General features: G+C 39.6%; 1 protein-coding gene across 1 annotated transcript in view; it reads left to right on the forward strand.

Annotated features, from left to right (window-relative positions):
- The window catches only part of Pds5a (PDS5 cohesin associated factor A), a 131,552-nt gene that overhangs the window by 77,899 nt on the left and 30,646 nt on the right, over positions 1–23,007 (forward strand). The window contains exons 18-23 of the mRNA XM_045161407.1: positions 4,943–5,048; positions 9,516–9,676; positions 12,728–12,851; positions 13,763–13,921; positions 15,838–15,906; positions 17,680–17,816. Of these exons, the coding sequence (XP_045017342.1) occupies positions 4,943–5,048; positions 9,516–9,676; positions 12,728–12,851; positions 13,763–13,921; positions 15,838–15,906; positions 17,680–17,816 (756 nt within the window). The remainder of the gene's footprint in view (positions 1–4,942; positions 5,049–9,515; positions 9,677–12,727; positions 12,852–13,762; positions 13,922–15,837; positions 15,907–17,679; positions 17,817–23,007) is intronic.

Raw genomic sequence — 23,007 nt, forward strand, 5'->3', positions numbered from 1 at the left:
GGCACTGTAAAATTTTCTGATTGTCTTAGTCTCCAGAGAATATACTATGTAAAGAGTCATTATTGGGCTAGAGGTATGGCTTAGTCATTAATGCGTTTGCCTGCAAAACTAAAGGACCCAGGTTTGATTCCCCAGGACCTACAAAAGCCAGATGCACAAGGTGACACATGTGTCTGTAATTCATTTGTAGTGGATGAAGTCACTTGGTGACTTTTTAATAGTGATGGCTCAAGTTTTTGTAATTTTTATAGTCTCTGGGTGGCCTTGAACTCACAGAGATGTTCCTACCTCTGCCTCCCGAGTGCTGGGATCAAAGACATGCACCACCAACACCCAGCTAATGTACATTGTGTAACTGAGAATGAATAATTATATAAACCTAACTGTGTAGGTTGGTATGTTTTTAGAGAAGGCTCCAAAAATAGTTAGAACATCTGATAGGTATAAAAATGGAACTTAAAGGAATGAGCCAGGAAAGAACTGTGGGGAAGGTAGTCTAGGTCAGTAACCCTGGCTAAATCCATGGGTAGCTTATTTAAACTATTCTGAACTTCAGTTTCCTCATCTTTTAAAATAAGAACATTTGGGGTCTGAAAGATTAGAGGTTAAGACACTTGCCTTTGAAGCCAAAGGACCCACTTAAGCTAGATGTGTAAGATGGCACATGCATCTGGAGTTCTTTGCAGTGGCTAGAGGTCCTGGCACACCCATTCTATCTACCTCTGCCCCTCTCCTTTCTCTTTCCCTCTCTCTCAATATATATTGAAAAAAATAGAATAATAATTATTACTATTTACTAAAGCTATTCAGGGTCTTATATGTGAATACCTGTAAAACACTTGACATTTATTAATACATTAATGTATTGTCACAGTCAGCTTCACACTGCTGGGATGAACTTCCAAATCAGACACAGTTTATGGGAGGAACAGGACTTTTTGAAGCTTACACATCTAGGTGAAGTTTAATAATGGCAGAAGCTGGCCTACTTTCACAGGACCACACAGAGAAATACCACCAGCAGCACCACACAGCAAGCACACTCCAGAAAACCCAGGCGGAGCTCAAGCACTCTGCATGGCTTATGCTGGGATTCCAGATCTGCCCCCTGTAACACCTCCTTCAGTCAGGCAGCTTGATATCCAAATTATAGTTTGAATAAAGCTGCTGAGTCTATTGGGGAACATCCATTCATACTACCACATTTACATGTTAATGTAATCACATGCTAAATGCTAACTAAATTTTATCAGCTAGTCCTTCCTAGAATGGTGTAGGATTTTAGAAGAAAAGATTGTAAATGGCAGAAAATCATCCTGAATATCACCATTTTTATTTTTTAGTAGTTTCCCCAGACATCCATCTGTAGATACATGATACACTTTTACATATATATTTCACTGAAACTGCAATAATCATTGTTTTAACAGGTGAAACCCCCTAAAGAAGGTAAAACAACAGATACGTTAAATAAATAACCTGGGCCTGGTGGTTCATACCTCTGGAGACAGAAGTAGGAGGATCACTGAATTTCAGACCACCCTGGAACAACATAGTTAATTCCTGTTCAGCCTGTGCTAGAGTGAGACCCTACCTTGAAAAAAGAAAACACACAGTATTGTTTATCCACACCTTTTTAATTTAATTTTTTTCCTCAAGTTTTATTAACATTTTCCATGTTTATAAAGAATATCCCATGGTAATACCCTCCCTCCCCCCACTTTCCCCTTTGAAATTCCATTCTCCATCATATCCCCTCCCCTTCTCAATCAGTCTCTCTTTTATTTTGATGTCATGATCTTTCTTTCCTCTTAACGATGAAGAAAGGGGGGAGCTGGAGAGATGGCTTAGTGCTTAAGTGCTTGCCTGTGAAGCCTAAGGACCCCAGTTTGAGACTCGATTCTCTAGGACCCATGTTAGCCAGATGCACAAGCAGGTGCATGCGTCTGGAGTTCGTTTGCAGTGGCTGGAAGTCCTGGCGCGCCCATTCTCTCCCCCCCCCCCTTCTTTCTGTCGCTCTCAAATAAATAAAAATAAACAAACAAAAAATTTAAAAAAAAACTGGAGCTGGCTGTCATAAAATATGCCTGTAATTCTAGCACTCAGGAGGTGGATAAAAACCATCCATATTTAAACTTTGAGCTCAAAGCCAGCCTGGGTTACATAAGACCTTGTCTCAAAAACAAAAGAGATGGAGTGTGGAGAGATGTAAGACCTGACAACAACCTATGTTCAGTTTCCCAACATCCACATAAAACCAGATGCACAAAGTGGTGCATTCATCTGGAGTTTGTTTACTATGGCAAGATGCACTGGCACTCTCCTGCTCTCACATACTAACTCTCTCTCCTTTCTCACCCTCTGCTTGCAAATAAATTACAAAACGCAAAGAAAATAGGGTTTGGAGGGATGGCTTTGCAGTTAAGGCACTTGCCTGCAAAACCAAAGGACCCAAGTTCGATTTCCCAGGACCCATGTAAGCCAGATGCACAAGGTGATGCATGTGTCTGTTGTTCATTTGCAGTGGCTGAAGTCTCTGGGACACCCATATTCTCCCTCCCTTTCTTTCTCTCTCTTCCTCCCTCCCATAAATGAATAAAAACTTATAAGCAAACGAAAGAAAAAATTTAAAAAAATATTTTAAAAAAGAAAGGGTAGGAAATGATAGGTATATATAATTGGTGTGGGCCTGTGGTCCCAGAATCTCAAGAGGGTTAGGTATGAGGTTCACTAAGTCTAGCAACTTAGTGAACAAGTGTGGACACCTTGATATGACACATATCCTAAAGCAATTCCTAGCACTTGGGAGGCAGAGCTAGGAAGTTGCTGTGAGTTTGAGGCCAGCCTATGACTAGAAAGGTTATTTGAGACAGGCGTGGTGGTACACACCTTCAATCCCACCATTTGGGAGGCAGAGGTAGGAAGATCGCCATGAGTTCATGGTGACCCTGAGAGTACATAGTGTATTCTAGGTCAGCCTGTGCTAGAGTGAGACCCTACCTCAACACCCCCACCCACCTTCCAAAAAAACATAGTGAATTCCAGGTCAACCTTGACAAGAGTAAGACTCTACCTCAAGGTAGGGGTGGGGGGTTAGTAGAAGTAGTTAAGTATGGAGAAAATGATAAGATATGCTTTTTTTAAAAAAAAAAATTTTGTTTATTTTTATTTATTTGAGAGTGACAGAGAGAGAGAGGCCAAGAGAGAGAATGGGCACCAGGGCCTTCAGCCACTGCAAACGAACTCCAGACGTGTGTGCCGCCTTGTGCATCTGGCTAATGTGGGTCCTGGGGAATCAGGCTTCAAACCAGGGTCCTTAGGCTTCACAGGCATCACTCCAGCCCAAGATGTTCTTTTCTTCTTAAGTTAGGGTTCAGAAGGGTCAAATGACCTTCCCAGGTCAAGTAATGAAATTGAAAGGCATCCTAAAGCCAGAAAGTTTTGGTCCAAGAAAAGATAAAAGTGCATTGTATGCACAGGAAAGTGAAAGAGAGTTGGTCTGTGACAGGAATATAGAGTATGAGTGATGAGCATAGGGAAATTAGTGTATACCATAGACAAGAAGATGACAGCTGGGTGTAGTGGCATATGGCTATGAACTCAGAACTCCACAGGCTGAGGTAGGAGGGTCACTGTGAGTTCAAGGCCAGCCTGTAGTTAAACATTGAGTTCTAAGTCAGCCTAGACTAGAATGAAATCAGTGGGCAAGGGTGGGGAGGAGGGAATGTAAAGGACAGATTTAGTAGAGGAAATCTCAAAATAAAGTAGCATTCCTGCTATTGCTAAGAAAATACCTGAAATTGAGAAAACTTGTGCTATATCATTGATCCTACCTTGAAACAAACACATGGTACACTTTTTTTAATCTATTTTTATTTTTATTTATTTATTTGTTCTTTTTGGGGGTAGGGTCTCTCTCTAGCCCAGGCTGACCTGGAATTCACTATGTACAATCTCAGTGTGGCCTCAAACTCCCAGTGATCCTCCTACTTCTGCCTCCCTAGTGCTGGGATTAAAGGCATTTGCCGCCACCACCCACAGCTAAGTTTTATTGTGTTTTTTATTTTAAATGTTTTATTTATTTGTTTCACAGAGCAAGGGGAGGGGAGAGAATGGGCGCACCAGGGACTCCAGTCACGGCAAACAAACTCCAGATGTGTGTACCCCCTTGTGCATCTGGCTAACATGGTTCCTGGGGAATTGAACCTGGGCCCTTTGGCTTTGTAGGCAAACACCTTAACCACTAAGCCATCCCTCTAGCCCCATTTTAATATTTTTTGTTTTATTTTTGTTTGTTTATTTGAGAGACATTATGGGCCCCCAACTGCTGCTAACAATTTCCAGATGTATTTGCCACCTTTTCAGTGAGCCTGGGTTGTGTGGCTTTCCAGGCCATCTAAGCCATCTTTCCTGTCCCTGGTACTGGTTTTTTACTGTGTGATTTTTTGGGGGGCCATGGGGGTTTTGAGGAGGTAGGGTTTTACTCTGGCCCAGGGTGACTTCGAACTCATGGTGATCCTCCTACCTCTGTCTCCCAGGTGCTGGGATTAAAGGCTTTATTGTGCTTTATTGACAAGCTGAAATTCTATTTTCTATGCCAAATATGTTGAAATAACTCCAGCCGGGCTTGGTGGTGCATAAATAAATAAATCTATAGTTTTTACTTCCTAATTGTTGAGTCTGTTTTTATGAATATAGCATGATGTGTGATGAATGGCTTCTCTACTATTTCTAGAAATGTAATGAGTGAGTCTAGAGTAATTACCAGCATTAATGCTGATGGCTGTGTCTATGCTCATGATCAAGTAGAAGATACCCATGCCACATGGCAGAAAGTTGTTTGGATATGAACTTTTTAGATTCTGTATGTTGTGGCATATTTCAGTTCTGATATTTTTACTAATAAGCAGTCTTACTAACTTACATTTCTTCTTTTAATTAGTGCACTAGTAAAACTGATGAATAAATCAATAGAGGGGACAGCAGATGATGAAGAGGAGGGTGTAAGTCCGGATACAGCTATTCGTTCAGGACTTGAACTTCTTAAGGTATATTTCAAATAGTTTTATTTCCATAGAGACATAGTTTGCATTCGTTTTAGCACATAATACAGCCATCTTATTTACATTAAATTATTGAAACGATTGAATTTTTCTAGTAAAAATCAGATTTTTATTTTTTAACTTCCATAGCAGTTAGCAATCATGCTTGCTTTGAACTCTTGGCCTTCCTATTATGTCTGCCAAGTGCTGGCTTTATAGACATCAGCTCTTATAAAAATAGTTTTTATATGTTAAATATTATAAAACATTTTCATTCCTGTTATGCATGTGATCCTATGTGCTTAGTAATCTCTTCTTTCAGAGAAACTATCTCAGAATCGATTGCTCATTGGAATTGTTATATGACATCATCTGTATGACTGGGAAATTTTAAAGTTATCATAAATACAAAAGAGTTCAAATTAACTATTATTAGTAAGACTCTAGTGATACATAATTTTATGATATGAGTAGAGGAAATGGTTGCTTTAGGGAGTCGGAGAAGCAAAGGTTGGTTCCAAATCACTGAAGGCTGTTGGAGCAAAATGTTTTTATTTTAAAAGCTTGTAAGAGCTGGAGAAATGGCTTAGTGGTTAAGCGCTTGCCTGCGAAACCTAAGGACCCTGGTTCAAGGCTCGATTCCCCAGGACCCACATTAGCCAGATGCGCAAGGGGGCACGCACGCCTGGAGTTCATTTGCAGTGGTTAGAATCCCTGGTGCACGTGCACTCCCCCCCCTTTCTGTCGCTCTCAAACAAATAAAAATAAAAAAAATTTTTTTAAAGCTTTTAAGTCTGCCTTTTCCAGCAACAAGCCTGGCTAGAACTTTATTGTAGTGAGCACCACGGGAAAAAATTGAAGGGGAGAAAATATTGAGACCACAGCATGATGAACATAAGATATGAGACAAACTAGGGAATAATGCCTCAGAAAAGAGTGAAGGATCACACTGAGATCATACTAAATATTTCATTCTAAAATTACAAACTCTTCATGTTTCTGACATGACTACATATTGTCACACCTAACCCCATCAAGATCACTTCTGTACATTATGATTCATTTGATAATTAATTGTTGAATCATATTAATCAAGACCTCCTGTTTAATTCCTTCTTTTAACCCTGATAAAACTAATTGATCCATTCCCACTTGATAGCCAAGGCTCTAAGTCATTATTTATTTATACCATACAGGTTCTAGCATTACATATGGAACTAACCCCACCCTATTTCAAGAAAAACTTCCTTTACCTAAGTAAATTTACAATCTGAGAATTATTATAATACTGGAATATCACACTAAATTAAAAGGAGCTCGGCTGGAGTGATGGCTTGGCAGTGAATGCATTTGCCTGCAAAGCTACAGTACTTTATTCCCCAGGACTCACATAAGCCAGATGCATAAGGTGGCACATGCATCTGGAGTTTGTTTCCAGTGGCTGGATGCCCTGGCGTGCCCATTCTTTTTCTCTCTCTCTCTCTCCCTCCCTCCCTCCCCCCCTTTCTGCCTCTTTCTCTCAAATAAAATATTTTAATTTTTTAAATTTTTATTGACATTTTCCATGATTATAAAAAAAATCCCATGGTAATACACTCCCCCCCACACACACACTTTCCCCTTTGAAATTCCATTCTCCATCATATTACCTCCCCATCTCAATCATTGTACTTACATATATACAATATCAACCTATTGAGTACCCCCCTCCCTTCCTTTCTCTTCCCTTTATATCTCCTTTTTAACTTACTGGCCTCTGCTACTAAGCATTTTCCTTCTCACGCAGAAGCTAAATAGAACTCCATTGTATAAATGTGCCACATTTTCATTATCCACTCATCAGTTGAGGGACTTCTAGGCTGGTTACATTTCCCAGCTATTATAAATTGAGCAGCAATAAACATGGTTGAGCACGTACTTCTAAGGAAATGGGATGAGTCCTTAGGATATATGCTTAGCTGGGTCATATGGTAGATCAATCTTTACCTGTTTTAGGAACCTGCACACTGATTTCCACAATGGCTGGACCAGATTGCATTCCCACCAGCAGTGTAGAAGGGTTCCTCTTTTTCCACATCCCCGCCAACATTTATGATCATTTGTTTTCATGATGGTGGCCAATCTGACAGGAGTGAGATGGAATCTCAATGTAGTTTTAATCTGCATTTCCCTGATGACTAGTGACATAGAACATTTTTTTAGATGCTTATAATGCCATTCGTGTTTCTTCCTTTGAGAATTCTCTATTTAGCTCCATAGCCCATTTATTTATTTTTTTTTAAATTTTTATTAACATTTTCCATGATTATAAAATACATCCCATGGTAATTCCCTCCCTCCTCACCCCCACACTTTCCCATTTATTTTTTGATTGGCTCATGTGATTCCTTATTATTTAACTTTTTGAGTTCTTTGTATATCCTAGATATTAATCCTCTATCAGATATATAGCTAGCGAAGGTTTTTTCCCATTCTGTAGGTTGCCTGTTTGCATTTTTCACTGTGTCCTTTGCAGTGCAAAATCTTTGTAATTTCATGAGGTCGCAGTGATTAATCTGTGGTTTTATTGCCTGAGCAATTGGGGTTGTATTCAGAAAGTCTTTGCCAAGACCAATATGTTGGAGGGTTTCCCCTACTTTTTCATCTAGCAGTTTCAGAGTTTCAGGTCTGATGTTAAAGTCTTTAATCCATTTGGACTTAATTCTTGTGCATGGCGAGAGAGAAGAATCTATTTTCATCCTTCTGCAAATGAAACACAATTTGCTAAAGAGGCTGTCTTTTCTCCAATGAGTATTTTTGGCATTTTCATCGAATATCAGGTGGCTATAGCTACCTGGACTTATATCTCGGTCCTCTATTCTGTTCCACTGATCCACATGTCTGTTTTTGTGCCAGTACCACACTATTGTTGTTACTATGGCTCTGTAGTATAGGTTAAAATCAGGTATGGTGATACCATCAGCCTTATTTTTGTTGCTCAGTATTATTTTAAATATTTGAGGTTTTTTTGTGATCCCAAATGAATTTTTGGATTGTTTTTTCTATTTCCATGTAGAATGCCTTTGGAATTTTGATAGGGATTGCATTAAATGTGTAGATTGCTTTAGGTAAGATTGCCATTTTCACGATATTGATTCTTCCAATCCAGGAACAAGGGATGTTTCTCCACTTTCTAGTGTCTTCTGCAATTTCTCGCTTGAGTGTTTTAAAGTTCTCATTGGAGAGGTTCTTTACTTCCTTCGTTAGGTTTATTCCAAGGTACTTTATTTTTTCTGATGCAATTGTGAATGGGAGTGATTCTCTGATTTCATCCTCTGTGTGTTTGTTGTTAGCATATATGAAGGCTACTGATTTCTGTGTATTTATTTTGTGTCCTGCTACATGGCTGTTGGTTTTGATCAGCTCTAACAGTTTGCTAGTAGAGTCTTTATGTATAGAATCATGTCATCTGCAAATAATGATAACTTGATCTCTTCCTTTCCAATTTGTATCCTTTTTATGTGTGTCTCTTGCCTTACTGCTATGGCTAAGACTTCCAGAATTATATTAAATAAAAGTGGGGACAGTGGACACCCTTGTCTTGTTCCTGATTTTAGTGGAAAAGCTTCCAGTTTTTCCCCATTTAGTAATACATTGGCTGTAGGCTTGTCATAAATAGTTTTTATTATCTTGAGATATGTTCCTTCTATTCCCAGTCTCTTGTAGGACTTTTATCATGAGGGGATGTTGGATTTTGTCAATGCTTTCACTGCATCTAATGAGATGATCATGTGATTTTTGTCCTTCAACCCATTTATATAATTATTACATTTATAGATTTGCGTATATTGAACCATCCCTGCATCTCTGGGATAAAGCCTACTTGGTAATAAAATATATTTTAAAGACAATTAAAAGATGCCATTCTTTATGCATTCCAAATAGCACAATAAGCTAAGATAACAGAAATAAATGGGGCAAACCCTGTATATAAGCTATCTTAGGAAGTAAATGAAGTTACCACACAGTTCTCCCGTCTCACTGGGCATAGCCAACTGCAGTGGACACTAGATGTGATTTCTGTTCTATGTTACCAGCATATATACCCTAGGACTTCATATTTTATTCACTGTTTCAACAAAAGTCTCCTCTTAAGTGGCACATGCCTTTAAACCCAGCACTTGGGAGGCAGAGGTAGGAGTATCACTGTGAGTTCAAGGCTAGCCTGGGACTCAGAGTGAGAACTTACCTCACAGGGTGGAGAGTATTCTCCTTCTTTTTTTTTGGTTTTTCGAGGTAGGGTCTCACTCTGGTCCAGGCTGACCTGGAATTAACTCTGCAGTCTCAGGGTGGCCTCGAACTCTCGGCGATCCTCCTACCTCTGCCTCCCGAGTGCTGGGATTAAAGGCGTGCGCCACCACGCCCGGCTTATTCTCCTTTTTTAGTGGATAAGAGGAATTGTCTGTACTCCTAAAGCTGTATCTATTCCTCCAGGTTCTGTCTTTCACACATCCTACCTCGTTCCACTCTCCAGAGACATATGAGTCCTTGCTACAGTGCCTAAGAATGGAGGACGACAAGGTAGCAGAAGCTGCAATTCAAATTTTTAGAAACACAGGCCACAAGATAGAAACAGACCTTCCCCAGATACGATCGTGAGTATATGTTTTCACATGGTAAATACAGAAGTTTCTGCATGGGACCCATTTAGCAATTGTTTTTTATTAATAGACAAAAATGGGAAACAGGAAAAAAAAGTAAACTTTCACCTAGAAAATACTTCTCTCATCTTTTTTCTTTTTCTTTTTTTTCCCCTGAGGTAGGTTCTCACTCTAGACCAGGCTGTAGCCTCACATCTGTCACTCTATTTTGTCTGTCCTTGCCTTACTCCACCACCTTTTAGATATCACAGAAAACCCAAAAAGCACAATACTAAAGGCCTCAGAAACAATATCAAAGTTACCTTTGGAGTATAAATAACAGGAAAAAAAAAGAAAAATATTAAAGTTTGTTTTTGTTTTATTATTTTAATCTTGTTAATATAAAATTATTAATAAAGCTGTCTGTCTCTGTCTCTCTCTTAAATAAATGAATACATGTTTTAAAAAAACTAACTTCCTATGCTGGAGAAATGACTCAGTGGTTAAGGCTCTTGCCTGCAAAGCCTAATTACCCAGTTTGATTCCCCAATACCCACATAAAGCCAGATATACAATGTGACACATGCAACTGGAGTTTGTTTACAGGGGCTAGAGGCCCTGGTGTACCCATTTTATTTCTCTTGTCTCTCTTCTGTCACTCTGCTTGGAAGAAGAAGGAAAAAAATACTATCATCCAGCTGGGCATGGTGGTGCATACCTGTATTCCCAGCATTTGGGAGGCTGAGGAAGGAGGATCACTGTGACTTCGAAGCCTGGTTGAGTCTACATAGAGAATTCCAGCTCAGCCTGGGCTATAGTTGGACCCTACCTTGGGCAAAACAAACTATCTTCCTTCCTTTGGTATTCACCAGTATTCATAGCAATTTTAATCTCACAAGTAAGTTTGTAAACAAAAAAAAAATCATGACAAAAGTCATGAAGGCAGTTTGGGCTTGGAAATTTCTCTCCTGCTATTCCAGACCTCCATAGAAAGAAACTTGAGGCATAAGAGGGCTTCTTGCAAGTCCTCATTTCATTTAATGCCTATTTTTGTTTATCAGTTCATAAAAATGTACTACTTCATTCTATGTAATAGTTTACCATATTGTCAACACTAAATGAATGCAGAATACAATTTGTGTTTCTGTATTGTTCTATGGAAATATTTTTATCTTCCATAATAGTATGTATACTAGTAGCATTAAATCTGAAAAATCATTAAAACCCTACCCTTACCATATTCTAATTCTCTGTCACCTTAGAAGGTTTAAATGTATCTTTGTACTTTAATTTTCTCACCTACGAGAGCCAATATTTTGCTGACTATAAAAGCCTATTAAAATAATCCGGAATGTTAAAGGTAGATTGTTCGTTATTTCTCCATATTCACAAGCTGGATTTAAAGTGAAAATTACTTTCTTTTTTAAATTTTGTTATTTACTTTAGAGAAAGAGAGAAAATGGGCATGCTAGGACTTTCAGCCACTGTGAACAAACTCCAGACATGTGTGACCCCCTTGTGCACATGTGTGACATTGTACACTTACATCACTGTGCATCTGGCTGCCTAGGTGGGACCTAGAGATTTGAACATGCATTCTTATGCGTTGCAGGCAAGCGCCTTAACCACTAAGCAAAAATTGCTTTCTTAAATAGACTTCAAGGCATTGTATTTCTTGTCTTGTTCTTGGGATAGAAAAGGAGCTTTAAATCCTTCTGTAGATCAGATAAATTCTAAAACGCCTTGTCTATTCGCATACATCCAACCAAATGGGGGATATGAGGACAAGCAGAAAAATCCTTGAGGGCTTAATGGGCCATTTTTAACAAAACATACATACATTTTAACAGATTGAGCTGATGTACTATATTCTTAGTTATCAAAATAATTTAGCTTAAAGTTTTTTTGTTGTTGGTTTTGTTGTTGTTTTGGTTTTTAGGGGTTTTTGTTTGGTGGGGGTTTTTTTGAGGTAGAGTCTCAATCTAGCTCAGGCTGACCTGGAAGTCATATGTAGTCTCAGGATGGCCTCAAACTCATGGTGATCCTCCTACCTCTGCCTTCCGAGTGCAGGGATTAAAGGCGTATGTCACCATACCCGTTGTACATTTTTATCAATGTTTTTATAGTGAACATCACACAGCTATTACAATTTGATTATGTTATGATATTACACTTGAGGATAGAGAAAGAAGGGGTCACCTGGATGTCTACCTTACAACAGATACTTAATGAATGTTTACTTTTCAAAAATAAACATTCATTAAGCTGTCTTAAAGTTTTTGAGTTGGTGAATATTCACAGTATGTGGGGAAAACATGATGCATATTGCACATTCTCAGTTCCCTAAATGAAATGCTATGTGCACACATGCCACATCCAGAAATACATGTCCAAGCCAACTGCCTATGACTGGATGCGTTTTGTGTTTTTGTTTACTGTGATACACATGAAAAAAATAATAAAGCCAGATATGGTAGTGCATGCCTTTAATCTCCGCACTCGGGAGCCAGAGCTAGGAGGCTTGCCATGAGTTTGAGGCCACCCTGAAAATACAGAGTGAATTCCAGGTCAGCCTGAGCTAGAGTGAGACCCTGCCCCAAAAACCAATAATAGTAATAACAACAACAACAATAGTAATAATAATAAAGGTTCTTTAAGAGGTGGTTGGGCTGCCAGGCATGGTGGCACATGCCTTTAATCACAGCACTCGGGAGGCAGAGGTAAGAGGATTGCCGAGAGTTCAAGACCACCCTGAGACTACAGAGTGAATTCCAGGTCATCCTGGGCTAGAGTGAGACCCTACCTCCAAAAACAAAACAAAAATTAATTAAAAGTAGCTGGGCATGGTGGCACATGCCTTTAATCTCAGCACTCAGGAGGCGGAGGTAGGATTGCCATGGGTTGGAGGCCACCTGAGACTACATAGTGAATTATACGTCAGTCTGGGCTAGAGCGAGACCCTACCTTGAAAAACCAAAAAAAAAAAAAAAAAAAAAAAAGAATAAGTTAAAAAAATAAAGTGCTTGTATCATTTTTGTTTTGTGTGTGTGTATTTTTTTTTTTCAGGACCTTAATTCCCATTTTACATCAAAAAGCAAAGAGAGGTACTCCACACCAAGCAAAACAGGCTGTCCACTGTATACATGCCATATTTACTAATAAAGAAGTCCAGCTTGCACAGATTTTTGAGGTATATATAATACATAGGATATGTTTGCATTGGTCTTTATTTTTAATGTCTGGATTGACAAGAGATTGAATCTAGTTATTTATATATTTTCGTTTTTTCAAGGTAGGGTCTTGCTCTAGCCCAGACTGACCTAGATTTTACTATATTCTAGTTGTAAAGGCTATATGTAGTCCTCCCTTGAAATATAAATTCATTAGGAGGAAGGATTCTATCTTATTTTATTCAGATCATTATTTTTCAGCCTTTATTTCCAATATTGATACCTTAATATTATCCTGTTCCCCTTCTCTGTATATATTCTTTGAGTTAATTCTGCTAACCATAAATTGGAGATGGTATGAACAGGATTCCATGAACTCTTACTTTTTTTCAAGGTCATTTAAAGTGTCTTCCAGCCAGGTATGGTGGTGCACGCCTTTAATCTCAGCACTTGGGAGGCAGAGGTAGGAGGAGCGTTCTGAGTCGGAGGCCACCCTGAGACTACATAGTGAATTTCAGGTCAGCTTGGGCTAGAGAGCGAGATCTTACCTGGGGTAGGGGGGAAGCTACTAGATGAAATGATGCATGACTTTAATCCCAGCACTTGGGAGGCAGAGGTAGGAGGATCACCTGATTTTTACTTAAGGTCAGCCTAAGACTACAGAAAGAGTTCCAGGCCAGTTTGGGCTAGAGTGAGACCCTTTAGAAAAACCAACAAATCTAATGCAGATTTGGTGAATGGGAAATGTTCCTGTTTTTATTTCATTTACTTGGGCTTAATTTTTTTCCCATATCTTTTTTTTTTTATTGTTGTTGTTGTTGTTATTCAATTCTGTTATTCCAGTAAGTGAATTAAGCACGTAATATCCAATGTGGTCCAAGTCAATTATGGTCATATCATTGATGCAGATTGTTTCTGTTTTATTTTATAGCCACTCAGTAGGAGTCTGAATGCTGATGTACCAGAACAGCTTATAACTCCATTAGTTTCATTGGGCCACATCTCTATGTTAGCACCAGATCAGTTTGCTTCCCCAATGAAATCTGTAGTAGCAAACTTCATTGTGAAAGATCTACTAATGAATGATCGGGTAAGTTTTATTTAATTACGTTAGAATCACAAGATTAAGACTGTACATCTTTCTTACATAAACATTTCTTTATCTGAATATAGTGTATATATGCACACACGTGTTGGTATGTATCAGAGGTTGAACCCAGAAATTCCTTGCATTAGATATGTACTGCTTATGACTGAGCTACTTCCCAACTCCCTCACTTTGCCTTTTATTTATTTATATTTTATTTATGAGAGGGAGGCAAATATTTGAGAGAGAGAATTAGCATGCCAGAGCCTCCAGCCACCAACAAACTCCTAATGCTTGCGCCACCTTGTGCATCTGTCTTACATGGGTACTAGGGGATTGAATCAGGGGTCCTTAGGCTTTGCAGGGTAGCATCTTAGAGAAAGAGGAAATATGTGAGTGCCAGGTCCTCTAGCTGCAGCAAACGGACTCCAGGCGCATGCTCCTTCATGTACATCTGCCTTCATGTAGGTCCTGGGTAATCTAACCTGGATGTTTGGCTTTGCAGGCTAATGTCTTAACCACTAAGCCATCTCTCCAGACTTTGTTTTCTATTTTTTAAGAAATTAGTTACTCAGTCAGGCGTGGTAGTGCACGCCTTTAATTCCAGCACTGGGAGGCAGAGGAAGGAGAATCACTGCAAGTTCAAGGCTACCCTGAGACTGCATAGTGAATTCCAGGTCAGCCTGGGCTAGAAAAACCAAAAAAAGAAAGAAATCTCTCTGTTTGGTTTTTCAAGGTAGGATCTCTCTCTAGCTCAGGTTGACCTGAAATTCACTATGTAGACTCTGGGCAGCCTTGAATGCACAGTGATCTTCCCACCTCTCCCTCCTGAGTGCTGGGATTAAAGGTGTACCCTATATATATAGACATGGAGCAGTGAGGGAGTAAGGGCCTAGCCAGCCAGATCAGCTGAATCAACCTCACATCCAAGATTTCCTTCTGGTTTTTTTGTTTGTTTGGTTGGTTTGGTTTTTCGAGGTAGGGTCTCCCTTAGTCCAGGCTGACCTGGAATGCACTATGTAGTCTCAGGGTGGCCTTAAACTCAGGGTGATCCACCCACCTCTGACTCCCAAGTCCTCCTTCTTATGTACTTTTGATATCGAACCTTTTGTCCAATTTACCAAGTTACCAAAATATACCATATTTACAAAATTACCAAGTCCAGGATAGTGAGGATTTTCCCCAGTGTCATTTGCTAAGTTTGTTCTTTTTTGAGGCTGTGTCTCACTTTAGCCCCAAACTTGCCTCAAGCTCATAGTGATTCTCCTCAGCCACCCAAATGCTGGAACTAAAGGCATATGTCCTCAATGCCCAATTTAGCATCATCATCTGTTCTTTTACATGTCAATAACTGCTTTTGTCAGCACCATTGGAAGAAAGTCTTTCCCCAAAAATTGGCCTCAGCACCCATTTCATAAAGAATTGACCATATTTTTTAATTTTTTTTGATTTTTATTTATTTATTTGAACGCAATGGATAGAGAGAGAAAAAACGGGTGCACCAGGGCCTCCAGCCACTGCAAGCGAACTCCAGATGTGTGCGCCCCCTTGTGCATCTGGCTAACACAGGTCTTGGAGAATCGAGCCTCGAACTGGGGTCCTTGGGCTTCACAGGCAAGCGCTTAACCACTAAGTCATCTCGCCAGCCCAAGAATTGGCCATATGTTAAAAGGGTTTTCTTTTCCATTTCATTGTTCTAGTGCTGATCCTTCAGTACCTGACATACTGTCTTGATTATTATAAACTTTCAGTAAATTTTGAGGATGTAAAGTGTGATTCTTTTGAATTTGTTCTTTCCCAAGCTTTTTGTGCCTTCCCTAAAGGTTTCTTCAATGTGTCCATTGCTCACAATGTAAAACCTGATAAGCAAAAACATAAATTATTCTTCAATAAAGCTTAATTTCTTAAATTTTCTGTAGTCCACAGGTGAGAAGAATGGAAAATTATGGTCTCCAGATGAGGAGGTTTCCCCTGAAGTACTAGCAAAGGTAAATTTGTCGGTCTGCTTATTGTAGACATCCTTTCTTTTTCTAACCTAACAGTTCACAAGCATTTTTGCTGAGGTACTTATTTTAAAATCCACAGAACAAAGTTACTTGTTTCAGAAGGCCGGTTCTAAGGATTGATCAGGGCTTCACATGCTAGGGTATATCCTCAGCATATCCATATATGAATGTGTGAATATATGTGTCAGTGTCTTCAGACTGCTGAAACCACCTTTCTGAGCCTGGTTTGCAGAGATTATAGATGGTCAGTGCCTGGTGGCATCTCATGTCTACCCTAACTACCCACCAAAATTGACAAGGATGTCAGTATTCATTTAGCAAAATTGGTGAATTTCATAGGTGGTCTCACTCAGTCTAGCCTAGGCTGACCTGGAATTCACTATGTAGTCTCATGGTGTCTTCACACACAGCAGTCCTCTTACCTCTGCCTCCCGAGTGCTGGGATTAAAGGTGTGTGCCCAGCTGAACTGATTTTGTTTTGTCTAGGTAGGGTCTCACTGTAGTTCAGGCTGACCTGGAATTCACTATGTCATCTCAGGGTGTCCTCAAACTCACAGCGATCTTCCTACTTTTGCCTCCTGGTTGAGGGATTAAAGGCATGCACAACCCCCCCCCCCTTTTTTTTAATGAAGTTGTGGGCGTTTGATGATTTTTTTTTTCTTCACAGTTGTCATGTATTCAGTTTTTTTTCAGGTTGTCATAAGTATAATAAATAATATTCAGATGTTTTGGCTAATTATTAACATATTGGTAATACAATTTCAAATAACGGGAAATAATTCTAGAAATGTTTTTGGCCAGCATGTTAAGGAGGTGTTGAGTATTGAGACTTAGCTTCTCAATACTCAAAAAATTATGAAAGCCTTTCTAAAGAGTGGTTGTGTTTGTTTGTTTGTTTTCCTTTTTGAGGTAGGGTCTCACTCTAGCCCAGGCTGATCTAGTTCTCAGGCTGCCCTCTTACAGCGATCTCCTGCTTCTCCCTCCCAAGTGCTATACCACACCCAGCACTATTTTCTGTTTGTAATATCACCTCAAACATTTTTCCTATCTTTGTATCAAGAACATCTGATTTCTTCTCCACTATTCACTTTGAAATACACTGTTGATTATTCTTTTCCAGTTACTGGATTGTTGTATATAGTTACCCCTGTTACCCAACTTCATTTTTTTTTTTTTGTTTTTCTAGGTAGGGTCTCACTCTAGCTCAGGCTGACCTAGAATTCACTCTATAGTCTCAGGGTGGTCTTGAATTTATGATGATCCTCCTACCTCTTCTTCTGGGTGCTGGGATTAAAGGCATGTGCCACCATGCCCAGCTCCAACTTCACTTCTGTGATAGTTCTCTTTCTTCACTCAGTTCTTCCCTCACGTCCTTCCTACTCTTCAGTAAAACGCTCTAAATATCGTCTTTTAATTATACATTTTCAGTGTCAAAAGCCACCAGAAACCATAAGTATTAAAATATTTTCTGTGTGTTATCTATTATAAGTGTTTTTCATTTGCCTTTTTTTGTTGAAAATAAGAAAACTTATTTCATGAAATTTAATGGGAGATCAAACAAATTAATACATACACAGCTCTGGAAAAACTGCCTGGTACAGATTAAACACAGAATAAATATTAGTTCTTAGCTTCAGTAGTAAAATGTGTCTGCTGATAAGCATACATACGCTCATGAATCTACTTACGGATTAATCTTCCTTTTAATTGGGATTTTAAGTTGCTTTCTTTTTTTAGCATGTTAATATTTTATAGGTACAGGCAATTAAACTTCTGGTAAGGTGGCTGTTGGGTATGAAAAACAACCAGTCTAAATCTGCCAACTCAACTCTTCGGTTGTTATCAGCGATGTTGGTTAGTGAGGGTGACCTGACAGAGCAAAAGAGAATCAGGTGAGATTCATATTATTTCCTGTCTTCTTAGTTCAGTAAATGGGTAAGAACTTGCATAGAATTATTTACTTTATTAATATTGAATGTTGTAATTTTACTATATGCTTTGGGTCAAACCTTATGTACTTCAAATTTATTTCAAGAGTTCTTTATTGATATGTATATGCTTTTATTTCTAAAGACAAACCTTAATCTTATTTTTAGTCATTGTTACCAAAGTACTTCTGTTTTTGTTTGTTTTTTTGAGGTGGGGTTTCAGTCTAGTCCAGGCTGACCTGGAATTCCCTAGGAAGTCGCAGGGTGGCCTTGAACTCACAGTGATCCTCCTACCTCTGCCTCCGAAAGTACTTTTTCCTTGTTGAATTTCTAGTTGTTGCAAAACACTATGAGAATTGTTGTATCAAAATGAGATGGGGGAACTGGAGGATGGCTTAGCAGTTAAGGCACTTGCTGGCAAAACCTAAGAACCCAAATTCGATTCCCCAGTACCTATGTAAGCCAGATACACAAGGTCATGCATGTGTCTATATTTTGTTTGCAGTGGCTGTAGGCCTTGCCGTGCCCATTCATATTCATTCTCATTTTCTTTTCTCCTCTCTCTCTTTCTCTCTTTCAAATAAATAAAAATATTTTTTTTTAAGAAGAGGGGCTAGAGAGATGGCTTAGTGGTTAAAGGAATTTGCTTGCAAAGCCAAAGTACCCAAGTTTGGTTCCTAATAACTATGTAAAGCCAAATACACAAGGTGGTAAATGCATCTGGAATTTATTTGCTTTGGCTAGAGGCCCTAGCACGCCATTCTTTCCCTCCCTTCTTCCCCCACCCCTCAAATAAATTAATTAATTAAATTAAATTAAATATTTTACAAGAAAGAGATTGGTCCCTGCCCACAAAGCACACACTATGTAGTAAAATGATTGAACAAATAGAATGACTTCCATACCATAAAAGTCTTTCCAAAAAAGAAAGGGGGGGGGGGCTGGGGCCCAATGGGTAAAGTGCTTACTGTATAAACTTGCGGACCCAAGCATACTGTAATCCCAGTTTTAAGAAGACAGAAACACATCCCTGGAACAACCTGGCTAAGTAGCCAAATTGGCAAGGTTTGGGTTTAGTGAAAGAGCTTGTCTCAATAAATTAAGGTGAGAGCAATTGAAAAGAAACACGAGGGCTCGGAAGATGGCTCAGCGGATAAAGTATTCACTGCTCAAGTGAAGAGTTCCCAAATTTTATCCCCAACCCCCACTTTAAAAGCTAGAAGCAAGCCAGCAGGCGTGGTGGTGCAGGCCTTCAATCCCAGCACTTTGGAGGCAGAGTTAGGAGGATCGCCATAAATTCGAGGCCACCCTGAGACTTCATAGTGAATTCCAGGTCAGCTTGGGCCAGAATGAGACCCTACCTTGAAAAACAAAAAAACAAAAACAAAAAAAGCTAGAAGCCTAGAAACTATGTAATCTCGGTGCACAGATTCTAGTGGTGAGATGGGAGGCAGAGAGAGCCAAGGTACTTTGCTGGTAAGCTCATGGCCAGCAGAGCAAGAATCCAAAGAGGCTGGAAATGGTTGTGGCATACCTTTAATCCCAGCACTCTGGAGGTTTAGGCAGGAGGAGGATCACCATGAGTTCAAGGCCAGCCTGGACTAGAGTTCATACCCTTCATAAAAGATCCCAAAGAGGAAAGGCTTTGCTTTAAATGGGCTGGAAAAGTAAGGATTGTGACTAGGGAGATGGCTCAGTGGTTAGAGAGTTAAACGAGCTTGCTTACCAAGCCTGCCTGGTTCAATTCCAATTCTCCAGCTACCTTTGTAAACCCAGACCCAGAGTGACACAAGCATCTGGCCTTACATTTAAGCAGTCAAGAGACCTTGGTGCACAACACACACACAACTTTAAAAATTAAAAACACACATAAGGTTATCTCATGCTTCCACATGCCTACGTATCCCCCCACACACATACATAAATGCGCATACACCATACAAAAGCAACAAAAAAGTAGAAGCCTATAAAGTCTACATATAATTCTATAGATAGAGCATGTGAATGCATGCTCGTGTGCGTTTCTATGTCTAGCCATGTCTACTCTTCTAATTCCTGATGTTACTAGTTCCTTTCTGGTCCTTTTAAAAAGTTTTTAGTTCTGGAGTTCCTTGTTTTCTTTTAAGTACTGACTATCATAGGGATCAAGAGCCTCCACAGAGATGACTAAATATTTTTACCTGTGAGGCTGGGTGTGGTGGTACATGCCTTTAATCCCAGGACTGAGGAGACAGGTAGGAGGAATGCTGAGTTGGAGGCCAGCCTGAGACTACTTAGTGAATTCCAGGTCAGCCTGGGCTACAGTGAGACCCTACCTCAAAAAAAGAAAAAAAAAGTGTATATGTGTGTGTGTGTGTGTGTGTGTGTGTGTGTGTGTGTGTATTTGAGATGCAACTATACAGACAGAATTTTAGTCATTTATGTATTTATTGAGTACTGTTAAGTATTAGGTACTGCTGTCATTTAAAACTAACGAAAATCCCTTCCAGCTGGGCGTGGTGGCACAGCCTTTAATCCCAGCACTTGGGAGGTAGAGGTAGGAGGATCACTGTAAGCTCGAGGCCACTCTGAGACAATGTAGTGAATACCAGGTCAGCCTGAGCTAAGAGTGAGATCCTACCTCAACCCCTCTCCAAAAAAAAAAAAAAAACCTTCCAAAGAGCATAAAATTGGGTAGAAGAGAAAAAAATATAAGCAGGTTACATTAAATGTTCTTTTTGCTTTAATAAGTTGAATTAAGCTATTTAAACAGAAAACCTTTTATGATAGAACAAGCCAATAGTTGCCTTTTATCAGTAATGATGATTAAAGCTAAATTGGCAATAATGAGAAGTTTAAATTTGGCATAACTGTATTATATTGACAACACATTATAATAAGCTCTTAAGCTTGCCGTGGTGAGCAGAGATAGGAGGATCACCATGAGTTCCAGGCCACCCTGGGACTACAGTGTGAATTCCAGGTCAGCCTGAGCTACAGTGAGACCCTATCTCAAAAAAAATACATAATAATAATAATTTCTCAATAGGGTCAAGAAAAGGGTTCTGCCATGCTGTCTGCGAGTGTAAGTTGGTGACTTCTTTGCCGGACTGTTAGGCATATTATTATATCTGATCCTCAAAAATATCCTTTCACTGATTGCTTTCACATTTGTGAAATAATAATATCATTATGCAAAAATATGCACACAGGTGCTGGAGAAATGGCTCAGCAGTTACAAGGTACTTGCTTGCAAGGCCTAAAGGCCTAGGTTTGATTCCACAGTATCCATGTAAAACCACACAAAGAGGCACATAGTTCTGGAGTTTGTTTGCTGTGTTGCAGGAAGCTGTAGTGCCTCTTCTCTTCCTCTCTTCTTACAAATAAATAATGTTGTTGTGTTGTTATTATTATTTTGTTTTTGATTTTTTGTTTTTATGCTTTTTTGAGGTAGGGTCTCACTCTAGCCCTGGAATTCACTCTGTATTCTCAGGGTGGCCTCAAACTCATGGCAATCCTTTTACCTCTGCCTCCCGAGTGCTGGGATTAAAGGCATGCGCCACCACACCAGGCTAATATTTTTTTTTAATGGAGATTGTATGATTAATATCATATGTAAAGCCTGGTTCAAGCAGGTTAAAATTATTTACATATATATATGCACACATACATCCATATATACATATATTTATACATAAACGTACTCTCCATTTGTAACTAAGAGAATGGTTAACTATTGATCACATGTAGCAGATTTAGTAAATCTTTTTTTGGTTTTCCAAGGCAGGGTATTGCTCTAGCTCAGGGTGGCCTCAAACTCAGTCAATCCTCCTCCCTCTGCATCCCAAGTGCTAAGTGCTGGGATTAAATCTTAATTAGGTGATAACATAATGTTAGCTTGGGCTCTAGAGTTATGCACTGCCTTCATTTATTAGTTGTATGAGCTTGTATACATCAATTAACTTTTCCAAGCTTCATTTTCCGCATACAGTGAAATTAAATGACAAAAAGTCTATAATGTGTTTTACACACTGCATGTCACAGTGTAAGCACTAAATAATAGCTTGTTTGATTTATCTACTACAGAGCTGTTTGAGAATCCCTTTTTGGTATGATAGCTCACATTTTCGGTTTTTTTTGCTCGTTTGTTTCTTGTTTTGGCTTTTTGAGGTAGGGTTTCACTTTAGCCCAGGCTGACCTGGAATTCACTCTCTATTCTCAGGGTGGCCTTGAGCTCACTGTGGTCCTCCCACCTCTGCCTCCCGAGAGCTGGGATTAGAGGCATGTGCCACCACTCCTGGCTTTAAGGTTTCATTGTAGCCCTGGTTGACCCGGACTTTACTCTGCAGTGTCAGAGTGGCCTCAAACTCAGCAGTTCTCTTACCTCTGCCACCCAAGTGCTAGGATTAAAGGCATCTGCCACCATGCCCAACCAGAGCTGCTTCTTTTTTTTTTTTTTACTTTATTTTCTATATAATATTTTACTTTTATTCATTAATTTGAGAGAGAGATGCAGAAATAGGGAGATAGAGGGAGAGAATGGGTGTGTGCTAGGGCCTCCAGCCACTGTGAACGAACTCCAGACACATGTGCTCCCTTGTGCATCTGGCTTACATGGGTCCTAGAGAGTCGAACCGGGATCCTTTGGCTTTGCAGGCAAACGCCTTAACTGCTAAGCCATCTCTCCAGCCCCACAGCTCACTTTAAAAAAATATTTTGTTTGTTTGTTTGCAAGAAAAGAGAAGGGAAGAGTTAGAATGAATAAATGGGTGTGCCAGGGCCTTTAGCCACTGCAAACAAACTCCAGTTGCATGCGCCTGGTAGTTAGGTATTGTGGGTAAGCGCCTATTAGCTCTGAGCCTTCTTTTCTAGCCCCTCTGCTTGCTTTTAACAGGTCTCTCCTAAGAGAACCATGTCTCCCCCCACCCCACCCCCGTTTTGCTAAGCAAAAATCCCAGTGAGTTCAAGCCAGCTTTTCTCATTTCCTACAGTCTTCAAAATAAAAAGACAGGCTGTCTGCCACATAGAAATTGAAATAGGAAGAATGTCTTTCACCCCATGTTCACTACGTTTTACCATTTAGGTAATAGTCCACAGAGTAAGGGGTTGGGGTGCTGAGGCTTCCTAAATTTTCTTCAAAATTTTATTCTTTGCAAGGAAGTCAGCTCAGATACTA

This window comes from Jaculus jaculus, chromosome 11 (genome assembly GCF_020740685.1).
Source record: "Jaculus jaculus isolate mJacJac1 chromosome 11, mJacJac1.mat.Y.cur, whole genome shotgun sequence".
Classification (NCBI taxonomy): domain Eukaryota; kingdom Metazoa; phylum Chordata; class Mammalia; order Rodentia; family Dipodidae; genus Jaculus; species Jaculus jaculus.